This window comes from Oncorhynchus kisutch, linkage group LG28 (assembly GCF_002021735.2).
Source record: "Oncorhynchus kisutch isolate 150728-3 linkage group LG28, Okis_V2, whole genome shotgun sequence".
Taxonomy (NCBI): Eukaryota; Metazoa; Chordata; class Actinopteri; order Salmoniformes; family Salmonidae; genus Oncorhynchus; species Oncorhynchus kisutch.
The window spans coordinates 27,393,915-27,409,594 of NC_034201.2; the positions used below are offsets into that span (position 1 = coordinate 27,393,915).

At 41.8% G+C, this 15,680-nt stretch overlaps 1 protein-coding gene across 1 annotated transcript in view; it reads right to left on the reverse strand.

The window, feature by feature from the left end:
• The window catches only part of LOC109873419 (probable ATP-dependent RNA helicase DDX10), a 116,682-nt gene extending 101,770 nt beyond the window's left edge, over positions 1-14,912 (reverse strand). The window contains 11 exon segments of the mRNA XM_031807437.1: positions 5,177-5,261; positions 5,454-5,616; positions 5,731-5,857; positions 6,851-7,019; positions 7,244-7,358; positions 13,095-13,159; positions 13,162-13,235; positions 13,237-13,247; positions 13,939-14,069; positions 14,208-14,268; positions 14,605-14,912. Coding sequence (XP_031663297.1) covers positions 5,177-5,261; positions 5,454-5,616; positions 5,731-5,857; positions 6,851-7,019; positions 7,244-7,358; positions 13,095-13,159; positions 13,162-13,235; positions 13,237-13,247; positions 13,939-14,064 — 935 coding nt within the window. The 5' untranslated portion in view covers positions 14,065-14,069; positions 14,208-14,268; positions 14,605-14,912.
• Between the last annotated feature and the right edge of the window lie 768 nt (positions 14,913-15,680).

The window sequence follows — 15,680 nt, forward strand, 5'->3', positions numbered from 1 at the left end:
CAGAATGCCTTTTTTCCCAACAAAAGGACTTTATTACAGACTGAAATAATCCTCAGCACCCCACCCTCCCCCTCAGACGATCCCGCAGGTGAAGAAGCCGGATGTGGAGGTCCTGGGCTAGCGTGGTTACACATGGTCTGCGGTTGAGGCCGGTTAGACTTACTGCCAAATTGTCTAAAACAACTTAGCTTATTGTAGAGAAAATGGTGGACATTTCTGCAGTCAGCATGCCAATTGCACGCTCCCTCAAAACTTGAGACATCTGTAGCATTGTGTTGTGTGACAAAACTGCACATTTTAATGTGACCTTTTACTGTCCCCAGCACAAGGTGCACCTGTGTAATGATCATGCTGTGGATGGATTATCTTGCCAAAGAAGAAATGCTCACTAATAAGGATGTACGGAAATGTGTGCACAATATTTGAGAGATTTTTTTATTTCAGCTGTAAAAGGATACTGCTCAACCACAAATGCATACATAACTTCTACATTCGCACAGTTAATGGTACACCTCTTATGATCATAATGGACTTGTTTTCATCATGGGTTTCATAAAGAAGTCCTTCATGATTATAGGAGGGTTATGGTTTTGTGACCAAGTCAGAGACGCAGAGGGAGAGAGATGGGTTGCAAGACAAAGGTGGCAGAGTGAGAGCTACATTCTTCAGCTCAGCAAGAAGAACTGTGAAATACATGCAGAGTCAGACTTTGAGGACAGAAAGAGAGATAAACAGACAGACTGAAACAAAGCTGTAAAGGCTGAGCTGATGCTACATTGGCAGTTGCTACAACTCTCTTTGCAACACTGCACATGACTTCAAAATACCAGGCAGCTAGTGTGGTGTTCCCAGCTTTCGGCAAGGGTGTTCTCAAGGCAAGCTTAAGTCGATCAAGTGTGCAACGGAAGTCCCCAATTTGAGGCGTTCCTGCAATTTGAGGCGTTCCCCACCATTTAAGGCGAAGGACACTGTCTACCGGTCGTACCCGCCTCCCACATGCTAGCTCACATTGCCCCCGCCTCATGCTTGCTGTGTACCGGAGAAAATCGTGCCAGACAGGTGGGGGCAAAGGATAGTTATCTAGCTAGCACACACTGTCATCCCAGCCTCCTGTATACAGGAGTCCTCCTTAGAAGTAGGTGGCTAAGCTAGCACACAGTGTCATTCGCTCCCGCCTATTTAACTAGGCAAGTCAGTTAAGAACAAATTATTATTTACAATGACGGCCTACCAGGGAACAGTGGGTTAACTGCTACCTGTGGGCATTCCTGCATTTGCAGGAACCCGGTTTATAATTCTATTGATCAATTTTTAAGTTAGGACAACTAGAAGTTTAAAGAGGGGTTCCTGCAGATGCAGGAATGCCCTAAAATGCGGATCACAAGTGAACCATTCTCTAGTCCATAGCCGAAGTTCATGCCCCTTTGTCGGTGATTGGTCAACAGTAAAGATTCTTCAATTAAGTGTTTCTCATTCAACGAGATAATTCTTTTTTCATGCACATTTGTTAACTTGAGAAATACTATACCAAACATATTAGTTCGATGTAAAATTGGACAACTAATGACATTATGTCAAAATGACATTTGAGTCATCTTAGATTATTTCTTAATATTTTTTATTTTTTATTAGAGTACATTGGCTATAGCGCCAGTGTACTCCAGTACTATTACCGCTTTTTTCTAGTTTTAAAAGCGAAGGTCTTTTAAGGGAGGTGCCAGTCGAACTGAATCATGCTGACACCTACTCCAACAGCAGCAGCATGCTGCAAAGACCCCAAACAAATGCAAATGTCTGATCGCAGTAAGCCTAGAAAGTATTCCCCTTCCATCCTGTTAGTTCACACAAAAGAACCGACAAGCAAGAGTTTTACCAAGGGGTATGGCAACTCAGAAGCTTCAAATTGTGACATTCGGAGCCCAGAGGTTTAAACAGCTCACTCAACAGACTGCTGAACTAACTGCAATACACACTGTAGCAGTGCAGTGGCTCGAAGCACATACTGACTGCTTAAGACGTGCGTACATTGTTGCTGTCATTAAGTATGCGTCTTTGACACAGCTGCACAGAGCTCCGAATAGGTAATGTCTGTCTTAGACACACACTCACTCTTACACCAGTACTCACTCTTTTTCACAAAAATACTGCTGCAACTCCCGGGTGCTATTGGAGTGCGATTACACACACACACCCATGAGTCAGCACTGCAGCTGGGCAAACTGCTATGGTACCAACTCACCATTATAGTAACAAAGAACAATACCAAACCAGAACAGCATCATGTGTCACCTACAGTACAGTAGGTACCGCTGGATTTTGGAGCTTTGGAACATATTTGAAAGCCAGTCGGTGTTAACACTCGAGGTTATAATGTGCAAACTGTAGGCCACAGGGAGAGGTGGTGTGAGAGGTGGACCATACAACACTGCCATCTGGTGAGTAGGTCAACTATTGTGATATGTGATGATAGGATAATGGGTTGTCTATCAGAAGGAACTTAACTGTTGCACTCTATACAATAATTGTAATGGTGTCTTGTGGGTACATTTGTGCAAATGGCAGTGTCCCTGTAAGATTCAGCACTTCACTGTGATAACTTCACTTTAAAACTACTGTTGGAAAAACGCAATTTGTTGGAATAATATTTTCCCGAAAGTCTACCAAGTTTCAATAGTGGAAAAATGTATTTATCACGAGACTCCCAGGAAATATCACAGAAATCGGAAGTGCCAATTTAAAGCATTTAAAACCAAGATAGGGTCACGATGACAGGGTTCTCCGCAAATAAGATGGGTGCAGCGCAACTATGTAAAGATTTCAGAGCAAATGAAACTGATATTTAGTCATGATAAGAGTAACTATCTTTGATCGCCAATGATGTTGTTGTGAATTGCGAAACAGGCCATTCATAAATTCCGAGTGTTATGTTCCTCAATTCAGCAGTAGGCTCTCAACACAGAGAGCTAAGGACGCAACTCGAAAACAGCATTGTCGAATCATACGAACTTTGTAACGGTGGTCAAACACAAAAGTCAAATCACCAAAGATGCTAAGCTTGTTAGATATTCTGTCATTAGTTCTAGGTTATCTCCTATATTTGGCAAATTCGTTTATGATTATACAGATAGCAGATCAGCTCATAGATGACTGGGAGATATAGTTTAAATAAAAGGCCTCTTAATGGGACCAACATTTAAAAAAAAATATGCATATCTGCTCTCACACAGTTTGTTGATGTCACATTCTCTACCGAAGCTCTCGTATGGGCAGCAAGAACAAGACAGCACAGAGAAGCAGGGGAAATGTTATAGCAGTATTTTGATATGCAAAGGCAAGAGACCTGCTTTGATTATGCAAACTATGAAGTACAGAATAAACTTAGCAATTTGAATGCGAGACAGAAGTCATTTTGGGTTTCAGTGGGATTGGGACTGGATAGGAAAATAGCCTAGGCTCTAGTAGAGGAGAAGATATCATTTTCCATTATGCCACTGAATTGTAAATGGACAGAGATGCCTATGTAGTGAATTGTGCATCGTTTCATGTTTTAGTCGTATGTACGGTATACGCATATTCAGTGCATTTGGGAAGTATATGGACCCCTTCCCCTTTTCGTTACGTTGTAGTCTTATTCTAAAATTGATTAAATTATTATATATCCTCATCAACACCCCATAATGACAAAGCATAAACAGGTGTTTATTTTAGCAACTGTAGAAAAAAATGTATTCAGACCCTTTGCTATGAGACTCAAAATTGAACTCAAGTGCATCTTGTTTCCATTGATCATTCTTGAGATGTTTCGACAACTTGATTGGAGTCCACCTGTGGTAAATTCAATTGATTGGACATGACTTGGAAAGGCACACACCTGTCTATATAAAGGTCCCACAGTTGACAGTGCATGTCGGGGAAAAAACCAAGCCACAAGTTCAAAGGAATTGTCCTTAGAGCTCCATGACAGGATTGTGTCGAGGCACAGATCTGGGGAAGGGTACAAAAACATTTCTGCAGCATTGAAGGTCCCCTCCATTGTTCTTAAATGGAACAAGTTTAGAACCACCAAGATTGGCCGCCCGGCCAAACTGAGCAATCGGGGGAGAAGGGCCTTGGTCAGGGAGGTGACCAACAACCCGATTAGAGCTCTGTCAGAGCTCTAGAGTTCCTCTGTGGAGATGGAAGAACCTTCCAGAAGGAAACTCATCTCTGTAGCACTCTACCAATCAAGCCTTTATGGTAGTGGCCAGATGAAAGCCATTCCTCAATAAAAGGCACATGTAAGCCCGCTTGGAGTTTGCCAAATGGAACCTAAAGGACTATGACAATGAGAAACAAGATTCTGTGGTCTGATGAAACCAAGATTCATCTCAGATATCTCAATTCTTATTAGGCAAAAATTTGCCAATGCCCTTTCATGTGATCAGGTTCTTCTACGGGCTTGTAATCTCAGCTCCGAAGTAAGGAGGGGGAAAAACAATTTTAGAATAAGGCTGTAACGCAACATGTGGAAAACGTCAAGTGGTCTGAAAACTTTAGGAATGCACTGTACATCATCCAATGAAATACTTACTTGCAGGTTCCTTCTCGACAATGCAACAATTAGAAATAGTAAAAAAATAATATGAACATAAAGTCAATGGCAGTAGAACAGAATACATCTTTTAGCAGATATACAATTACAGGAAGGCACAATTTATAGGCCTATCAAATGTGACTGTTTGAAGAGTCAATGACAGGTCAAAGAGGCACATCTTTTATCGGCTATACTGTAGGGGTTTCCTGTAGGGTTTATGAACTGCATTTGTGTTGCGTGTGCAGTACAGAAGTGTCAATTGTGCGTGTGCTTTTACTTTGTGTGAAGTAAATACTTTAGGCTAAAGGCTTCCATGCAACAACCTGATTAGATAATGTGGCAGAATATTTTTGTTTGCTAATCTGATGCTGCACATGTGCATTTTATGGAATTGCATTAGAATCGACATTGGGGTAAAATGTTGTAATTTCACAGGTCTTGTCATAAACATTTTTCGGAAAATATAAAGAGTCTGCCCGGGACCCCAGTTACCCATGTTAATCCCTAATATGCACATTTTCATTCATATACAATGAAAACATGCCCTTCAAGGAGATGGTGCTTAGACTTTTATTCCAGGTAAGGCTAGAGAGGGGTTATTACCTGGCGGTTCGTCCCACTCTGTGGATGTGTGTGTTGGCGTCCTCTGGACAGTGAAACTGCAACACCCAGTTCACAGCAGGGAAGTCTGCAAAGTGGGGGGGACGTAACAATTACTCACCACCAGCTGTGAAGAACCTGGTGCCTTGTATCAGAACAGTAAATATTTTTCATTTTAGGGGCAGCATTTGAACTGTGCCCAAAAAACAGTATCTCTGTCCCTACTGACTAAGAACATCGAGCCAGTCTGTAGACTAGACTGCTAAAGTGTTAGCATTACCTAGGCCTCTGGCTGCAATGTCTGTGGCGAAGAGCACAGCGTTCTTCTTCTTGATGAAGTCGTTGTAGACCTCCACCCTCTTCATCAGCTGTTGCTTCCCATGCAGGGCCAGGATGGGCATGCCCGGACGCAGCCGGCAGTAGACCCGCAACAGGTATTGTACCTATGGATGGCGAGAGAAAGAGAGACTTCATGTTTGCAGCTCAGACTACAACTAGACCATGAAGCTATAATAAGACAAATGGAGGAGCGGTTACACGAACTAGCAGAGTCTCACCTCTTTGCAGCAGGCAAAGAAGACTATTACTTTCTTCTGCAGGTGGCTCCTGATGAAGGAGAAGAGCATGTTGACCTTCTTGGACAGCTCACACACCACGTAGTTCTGCTCCAGTGTGGCCGGCGTGCTACATGGACACACAAACATGACGTTTTTAGATTGGCCACTTTCAGGTCATTTATGTTTGTCTTTGTCTTGTTGCTACAGAGGATAAGAACTAAGGCGGTGTGTACCTTAACATTTAAAGCTGGGGCAGCATTTGATTGTGCAGCATACCTGGGTTAAAAAAAGCAACAATTTGAAATAATTGTAAAAACTTTAGTGATTTTACAAATTTTTCAAATAGTAGGCTATTTGAAGCCATACCAGCTTCGCTCCTAACAGGTCTCAGGTAAAATGCAGTTTAAAACACTGACGTGCACTGCCTGAGGAGCCCTGACAAGGCTGACAGAATCCTTTCATCTCTTCCTCTGCTGCAGTAGCCTGACCTTCCTTAATACCATATAATAAATGAGCTTCAACATCGAGGACAAAGCCATTACAGGAGCATAAACACTAAACCAGCTTAACAGCAAAGGCTCATCGAAAAAGCTACAGAAGAGCATAAAGCAAGCGCTGTATGATCAAAGTGTAAGACTGGATTGAAGTTGCTAACATTCTGATAAACAATTCTATGTTAGTGGGAAAGAAACCATACTATCAATCAGCACCTGGCTGCATAGTGACACGTCATTCTTTAGAAGGGCTAGGGACTTCACAGAGCATCCATGACAACGCTCGTATTTGTTGAATGTACCGGACCACTTTTGCATTTCCTGTATTCATACCAAATACTGGATGTCAGTTTGTCCCGATATATGCAATCAATGTAAGCACCCTGTAATCGCTGAGTATTAACATGCACATGATCTACTTGTAGCTCCGGAGACTCATTGAAATCCCTACTGAATTCAAACATTACCGTACACAAGTATTTTCAATTCAGACTGTTTTTCATTTGCTGAGTTTATAGAAATCCAAGGGACGTTAACCCCAACTGCCAGATTTCTAAAAGCCAAGACTAAGAGTGTTTGACACAGGACTATAGTGGTGTTGTTGTGTTATATAATAGAGCTCCTACCTGAACTTGTCCTTCTCGTGCACCCAGACATACTCTGGGTCTTGGAGGCTGAGACGGGCCAGGTCTTTCAATGACTTGGTCTGTGTGGCTGAGAACAGCAGTGTCTGACGGGTCTTGGGGAGGTTCTCAACTATGGCGTTGATAGTGTCGGCAAAACCTATGTCCAAAACTGGAAGTTAAAAAGCCATTAGGACCATGTCACAAGACCATAGATTTTGCAAACAAGTATATTAATCTCCAATGATCTGACTACAGATCAAAACAGTGCTACTCAAGCAATGTTGCTTAATATTAATGGTAAGAATGTGAAAAAAAGTCCATAAACAACTTATAGCTCATACAACAGTCAAACTATTTTTATGGTGGCCTAGAAGCTCAGGTTTAACTATGTACCAAGCATGTGCAGATCGAAAGCGTGGAAGGCAGCTGTCTCGTCCATGTGCTGGAGCAGGCGTCCTGGCGTGCAGATGATGTTGTTAGTGCGGTGGATCTTCTCATTCTTCAGGTCCTGCAAAAAAAACATACCACAGAGATAAAAGTCTGGCAACTACAGCTGTACTTTACATACAGAATTTGACATTCTATGTCAGTCTATCCCTTAAAAACACCCACATCAGTAGAATTGTTTGTAGGTGATCAAATACTTATTTTCCACCATAATTTGCAAATAAATCCATAAGAAATCCTACAATGTGATTTTCTGGATTTTTTCTCATTTTATCTGTCATAGTTGAAGTGTACGATGAAAATTACAGGCCTCTCATCTTTTTAAGTGGGAGTACTTGCACAAATGGTGGCTGACTAAAAACTTTTTTGCCCCACTGTATGTTTTTAGAAAATGTTTCACTAATTAAAAATTGTAAAGCTGAAATGTCGTGAGAAAATAAGTAAATATTCAACCCCTTTGTTATGGCAAGCCTAAATAAATACAGGAGTAAAAATGTGCTTAACATGTCACATAAGTTGCATGGACTCCGTGTATGCAATAATGTTCAACACGATTTTTGAATGAGTACCTGCTCTCTGTACCCCACACAATTATCTGTAAGGTCCCTCAATGAATTTCAAACAGATTCAATCACAAAGAACAGGGAGTTTTTCCCCAATGCCTCGCAAAGAAGGGCACCTATTGGTAGATGGATAAACATTTTTAAAAAGCAGACAATGAATATCCCTTTGAGCATGGTGAAGTTATTAATTTCACGTAGGAAGGTGTATTAATTCACCTAGTCACTACAAAGGTAAAGGTGTCCTTCCTAACTCGTTGCCGGAGAGGACGGAAACTGCTCAGGGATTTCCCTTTTTAATAGTATCTTTATTTAACTAGGCAAGTCAGTTAAGAACAAATTCTTATTTTACAATGACGGCCTACACCGGCCAAACCCTCCCCTAACCTGGTCAAGGGACTGTAGTGACAACTCGAGTACCGAGATACAGTGCCTTAGACCGCTGTGCCACTCAGAAGCCCAATGGGATGAGCAAAGTCATTGCAGGTCTCTACAGTGTGACCATTTAACTCACATATGAACCCAAATATTTTGCTGTGCAACCTGCAATTTTTATTTAGGCGCACCAGTGGTTGCATGTGAAGCTGCATGTAGCCACGAGTGCATATTTGTTCATATTCTTTGCTAGTGAGTTATTAGACCAGTTATAGCTCAATTCTAGTCAGCTATGAGGGAGTGGTTGATTCCTACAAAAGCACAAAATGTGTACATTTCTAGACATCTTTGAAAAGCAAGTCAGGTAAAGAGTTTATATTTTTATGTCTTAAAGGGACAGTGCTGTATTTTGAGAGAGGTTTGAATAAGCTGCGTAGCCAATAGGCAGAGGGTAGCATAATTTGTCTGATTCTCTGTAATATGGCATTGTAATAATAATTACATTTATTTTGTAAAGTGGTTTCTTGAACCAAACACATCTTCAGTAACCTCCTTATCTGAAGGAAAAGTGGATAAACAAGTTAATGTCAAGGCCTGCATATTTTTTTCCAAAAGTCTCACAGAAGGCAGGCCTACATTGAACACCACACATTGGCTGCTACTGTTGGCTGAATGATAGGACAGCTATTTCCATGTTAAATGTTACAGGATGCATTTTCTCCATTGTTTGAGATGGTAAACCACTAATAGGGATACATTATGATCAAAATAGTCAGAGCCCTACTTGGCCACTGTTATAACGGTAACTTAAAGCGTGTACTGCCTCAGTGTTCACAATAAACGGGTGCCAGAAGTTTGCGTGTCAGCCGACCTGAAATTTGCTGTGCCGAAAAAAAGAGGGAACATTGCTTTCAATAGTTATCCATATTACCGGAACTTCATCTTATTCTAACTATTTCTATGTCAGATTGTCGGCTACAATTTATGGAAGATGCCAAAACGTATATAACAATAGATGGCGAAGTCAAAGATGGGTCAGACCCATCCAGGTAATCTACTCAAAATGGTGCCTGGATAAGGCACACAGCATCAAAGGACCCCACAGACCAGCAGTTCTCCCTAACTGTCAGGCAGATGGTCTCTGAGCCAGTTGGTGTCTGAAACCCATCAGACACCTGAACACTTGAACTGGACTGACCACCTGCTCTGATTCTCCTCACCTTAGCACACATGCACTCAGGCATGCACACACATACTGAACAAAAATATAAAAACCCAACATGCAACATTTTTACTGATTTACAGTTCATATAAGGAGATGAGTTAATTGAAATAAAATTAGGCCCTAATCTACAGATTTTACATGACTGGGCAGGGGCGTGGCTCAATGGGGATCCAGACAGTCAATCAGAATGAGTTTTTCCCCACAAAATGACTTTATTACACACAGAAATACTGCTCAGTTTCATCAGCTGTCCGGCCTGCTGGTCTCAGATGATCCCGCAGGTGAAGAAGTCAGAGGTGAGACGGCACTTGTGAAGGTGGTAAATGACATTTTAATGGCATCGGACCGAGGCTCTGCATCTGTCCTCGTGCTCCTAGACCTTAGTGCTGCTTTTGATACCATCGATCACCACATTCTTTTGGAGAGATTGGAAACCCAAATTGGTCTACACGGACATGTTCTGGCCTGGTTTAGATCTTATCTGTCGGAAAGATATCAGTTTGTCTCTGTGAATGCTTTGTCCTCTGACAAATCAACTGTAAATTTCGGTGTTCCTCAAGGTTCTGTTTTAGGACCACTATTGTTTTCACTATATATTTTACCTCTTGGGGATGTTATTCGAAAACATAATGTAAACTTTCACTGCTATGCGGATGACACACAGCTGTACATTTCAATGAAACATGGTGAAGCCCCAAAATTGCCCTCGCTAGAAGCATGTGTTTCAGACATAAGGAAGTGGATGGCTGCAAACTTTCTACTATTAAACTCAGACAAAACAGAGATGCTTGTTCTAGGTCCCAAGAAACAAAGAGATCTTCTGTTGAATCTGACAATTAATCTTAATGGTTGTACAGTCGTCTCAAATAAAACTGTGAAGGACCTCGGCGTTACTCTGGACCCTGATCTCTCTTTTGAAGAACATATCAAGACCATTTCGAGGACAGCTTTTTTCCATCTACGTAACATTGCAAAAATCAGAAACTTTCTGTCCAAAAATGATGCAGAAAAATTAATCCATGCTTTTGTCACTTCTAGGTTAGACTACTGCAATGCTCTATTTTCCGGCTACCCGGATAAAGCACTAAATAAACTTCAGTTAGTGCTAAATACGGCTGCTAGAATCCTGACTAGAACCAAAAAATGTGATCATATTACTCCAGTGCTAGCCTCTCTACACTGGCTTCCTGTCAAAGCAAGGGCTGATTTCAAGGTTTTACTGCTAACCTACAAAGCATTACATGGGCTTGCTCCTACCTATCTCTCTGATTTGGTCCTGCCGTACATACCTACACGTACGCTACGGTCACAAGACGCAGGCCTCCTAATTGTCCCTAGAATTTCTAAGCAAACAGCTGGAGGCAGGGCTTTCTCCTATAGAGCTCCATTTTTATGGAACGGTCTGCCTACCCATGTCAGAGACGCAAACTCGGTCTCAACCTTTAAGTCTTTACTGAAGACTCATCTCTTCAGTGGGTCATATGATTGAGTGTAGTCTGGCCCAGGAGTGGGAAGGTGAAGGGAAAGGCTCTGGAGCAACGAACCGCCCTTGCTGTCTCTGCCTGGCCGGTTCCCCTCTTTCCACTGGGATTCTCTGCCTCTAACCCTATTACAGGGGCTGAGTCACTGGCTTGCTGGGGCTCTCTCATGCCGTCCCTGGAGGGGGTGCGTCACCTGAGTGGGTTGATTCACTGTTGTGGTCATCCTGTCTGGGTTGGCGCCCCCCCCCCTTGGGTTGTGCCGTGGCGGAGATCTTTGTGGGCTATACTCAGCCTTGTCTCAGGATGGTAAGTTGGTGGTTGAAGATATCCCTCTAGTGGTGTGGGGGCTGTGCTTTGGCAAAGTGGGTGGGGTTATATCCTTCCTGTTTGGCCCTGTCCGGGGGTGTCCTCGGATGGGGCCACAGTGTCTCCTGACCCCTCCTGTCTCAGCCTCCAGTATTTATGCTGCAGTAGTTTGTGTCGGGGGGCTGGGGTCAGTTTGTTATATCTGGAGTACTTCTCCTGTCCTATTCGGTGTCCTGTGTGAATCTAAGTGTGCGTTCTCTAATTCTCTCCTTCTCTCTTTCTTTCTCTCGGAGGACCTGAGCCCTAGGACCATGCCCCAGGACTACCTGACATGATGACTCCTTGCTGTCCCCAGTCCACCTGGCCATGCTGCTGTTCCAGTTTCAACTGACCTGAGCCCTAGGACCATGTCCCAGGACTACCTGACATGATGACTCCTTGCTGTCCCCAGTCCACCTGGCCATGCTGCTGCTCCAGTTTCAACTTCCACCTGACTGTGCTGCTGCTCCAGTTTCAACTGTTCTGCCTTATTATTATTCGACCATGCTGGTCATTTATGAACATTTGAACATCTTGGCCATGTTCTGTTATAATCTCCACCCGGCACAGCCAGAAGAGGACTGGCCACCCCACATAGCCTGGTTCCTCTCTAGGTTTCTTCCTAGGTATTGGCCTTTCTAGGGAGTTTTTCCTAGCCACCGTGCTTCTACACCTGCATTGCTTGCTGTTTGGGGTTTTAGGCTGGGTTTCTGTACAGCACTTTGAGATATCAGCTGATGTACGAAGGGCTATATAAATACATTTGATTTGATTTGAGGTGGAGGTCCTAAGCTGGCATGGATACACACGGTCTGCAGTTGGAAGTACTGCCAAATTCTCTAAAACGACGTTGGAGGCATATGGTAGAGAAATGAACATTAAATTCTGAAACAGCAGCTCTGGTAGACATTCCTGCAGTCAGCATGCCAATTGTACAATCCCCAAAATGTAGACATCTGTGTCATTGTGTTGTGTGACAGAACTGCACATTTTAGAGTCGCCGTTTATTGTCCCCAGCAGTAGGTGCACCTGTGTAATGATCATGCTGTTTAATCAGCTTCTTGATATGCCAAGCCTGTCAGGAGAAATAAGCTTTTTGTGCACATGGGAAAATTCTGGGATATTTTATTTCAGCTCATGAAACATAGGATCAACACTTTACATGTTCCATTTATATTTTTGTTCAGTATATACATTTATGCTACACACACAATCACAACTGCTCCTACCAGACTCTTATTATACTGCTAAATTTATACACTCCCCCCCCCCCCAATACGTGTAAATATTGGCCTATAAATTGTGCCCTCCTGTACCATTCTTATGCTAAAATGTTTATTCTATTATACTGCCATTTACTTTATGTTGGTATTATCTTTCATTACTTCTTGTTGCATTGTCAAGAAGGAACCTGCAATTAAGCATTTTGTTGGACAAAGTATGCCATGCGTACCCCGTACATACGACGAATAAATCTTGAAACTTGAAAAGGTTAGCAAGATACTGTAGCTAGCTAGACTGACGGTGGTCAGTGCCCTATTTGTTGACTTTTATTAACTCCATGTGGAAATTCCTTATATGTATAAGTAGCCTAAGTGTGTATTAGTAAGTAGCCTAAGTATAAGTAGCCTAAGTAACCTAAATGTCAAAATAGTGGCGGCAATTTCGTCTGGGGGGTGTCCTTTAACCTTGCCTAAATGAATCAATGATCGGTTGCAGAATCCAAAGGAATAACAGGGCACAAAACGTTTCCTTTCAAAACCAACATGAAATTATCAACAAATACAGGTACTTGAAAGTAAATAGTGTACCTTTCTGCCAATGATGAGGCCGGCAGAGAACTCATGGTTCTTGCCCACTTTACGGAGCACCTCGAGGTCTGATAGGCCAGCTCTCGTGTGGGGGAGATGAGGGCCCCCAGGCCATCCATTGTTGTCCACTGCTGACGATAAACATTCCAATACCTGGAATTGAAACCAAGACGTGTGAAAGGCAATGACAAGCCATCAATAGCCTGAAATAATGGATGCACATTGCATCTGCATTCATATCATCGTGAATATCTCTCTGGTCACCCCCAAAACCAATTCTTTCTTTGACCGCCTCTCCTTCCAGTTCTCTGCTGCCAATGACTGGAACGAACTACAAAAATCTCTGAAACTGGAAACACTTATCTCCCTCACTCGCTTTAAACACCAGCTGTCAGAGCAGCTCACAGCACCTGTACATAGCCCATCTATAATTTAGCCCAAACAAATACCCCTTTCCCTACTGTATTTATTAATTTTGAATCCCATTATTTTTATTTCTACTTTGCACATTCTTCCACTGCAAATCTACCATTCCAGTGTTTTACTTGCTACATTGTATTTACTTTGCCACCATGGCCTTTTTTTGCCTTTACCTCCCTTCTTACCTCATTTGCTCACATCGTATATAGACTTGTTTATACTGTATTATTGACTGTATGTTTGTTTTACTCCATGTGTAACTCTGTGTTGTTGTATGTGTCGAACTGCTTTGCTTTATCTTGGCCAGGTCGCAATTGTAAATGACAACATGTTCTCAACTTGCCTACCTGGTTAAATAAAGGTGAAATAAATCAAATATCAGCTTGCAATATTGCATAGATATAGAACACAATTGGGTACTCACAGGAATGAGAAAGGCCAGTGTTTTTCCAGAACCAGTCTTTGCAGCACCCAGAACATCTTTGCCTTGCAACGCAAAGTCAATTGTCTGTCTCTGTATTTCTGTGGGCTGACGATACTGTGCTTCCATTAGACCTGGGGTAAACAACAAAAATGTCAATCCCAAACAAGAGATACTTTCAATGGTATAATATGTTTGCCAATGGCATGTTGGTTCACATTGAATTAATGGCAAAAGCAGTCAATGCCATTTCATAACCAATTTATGTTTACCTCACAGGGTATTCTTGGAGATGGGGAAATCTGAAAACCTCTCAGCATCCTTGGCATTTATCTAGAAGACAAAAGTGTTCAAGTGTATCTACACTGCCCCAGAAGTAGTGATATGATACAAATCATTGTCAACAGCAATCATTTAGCTATCGTTACGCAACCTAGGACTTCCTAAAATGACTTATGGGACAGGAGATTGCTTTGATAAAACTGAAGATGTAATAGCTAGCTAGATATCTCATTTACAGACCTAGGACATGTTCAGTTGCCAGACGTTCTCCAACATTGCAGGTAGACAAGCCATGAATAGAGCCGATGTGAGTCCTAATTCTACATGAGGTGTTTGATTGTAGCTAACGTTAGCTAGCTCGTCTCGCCCTACCTAGTAGGATAATACCTTCTTTCTCCACCTGCCATTCAGGTTTCCTTTTCTGTGTTTTCTCCTGTTTGACTCTTGTTTTTGTCTTATTGTATTTCTTCTTCCATCGCTCGAAGTTATTCACAGGATCAGCGGTGTCGGTTGGGTTTTTCTTCCCCATCTTTTTCCTGAGGGACAGGTTTGGTCGGAGAATTCAATATTTGAAAAATAAATGTTTGGTAATTCAGCCATAGGTATAAAAACGCTGAAGCAGACACGCATGTAGACGCATAAATATGACGTTAATGAAACAGCAAGAGGGATATGGGAGATGTAGTTCATTAGTCAGATTCATTGCAAAACGTTGTCTGTTGCAAAGCTTTTTGCAACGAAAACCGTTTACTCCAAACGGAAAAAGTGTTGCATCTCTTCGTCCATCTATGGACCCAGCACTTAATGGAGCAGCTGACCAATTATGCAAGACTTCAATTTTGGGTTAACCAAAATTAAGTTGTCTTGAACGCACCATATGGATCATGCTTGAAGAGAGGTGTATAAATGTCCCATCTGAACTTTTCAGATCAGCTCTTTTGCCAATAATTAGACAAAATATCATAGTTGGGCTGCCTGTGTAAACACAACCATAGTGCTCATTCAGAAACAGTTTCAGATACAAATAATTGTATTCAAGCTGCAATATATATATTTTGGGGCAAGTTGATCAAGTAATTGATCTGTTATTCTCATTGAAAGCAAGTGCTATTTTTATGTTTCCCATTTTTAAGATGAATTTTTTGTATCTTTTACTTTCGGTTTTGTACACCAGCTGAAAATATGTTTTTGCTTATTGAAAATATATCAAATCAAAACACATTTTGTCACATGAGCCAAATACAACAGTGAAACGCTTACTTAGAAGCCCTTAACCAACAATGCAGTTAAGAAATAATACCTTACAAAATATTAATTGAAACAAATAATTAAAGAGCAGCAGTAAATAACAATAGCGAGGCTATATACTGGGGATACCGGTACAGAGTCAATGCTCGGAGGTAATATGTACATGTAGGTAATTAAAGTGACTATGCATAGATAATAAACAGAGTAGCACAAGT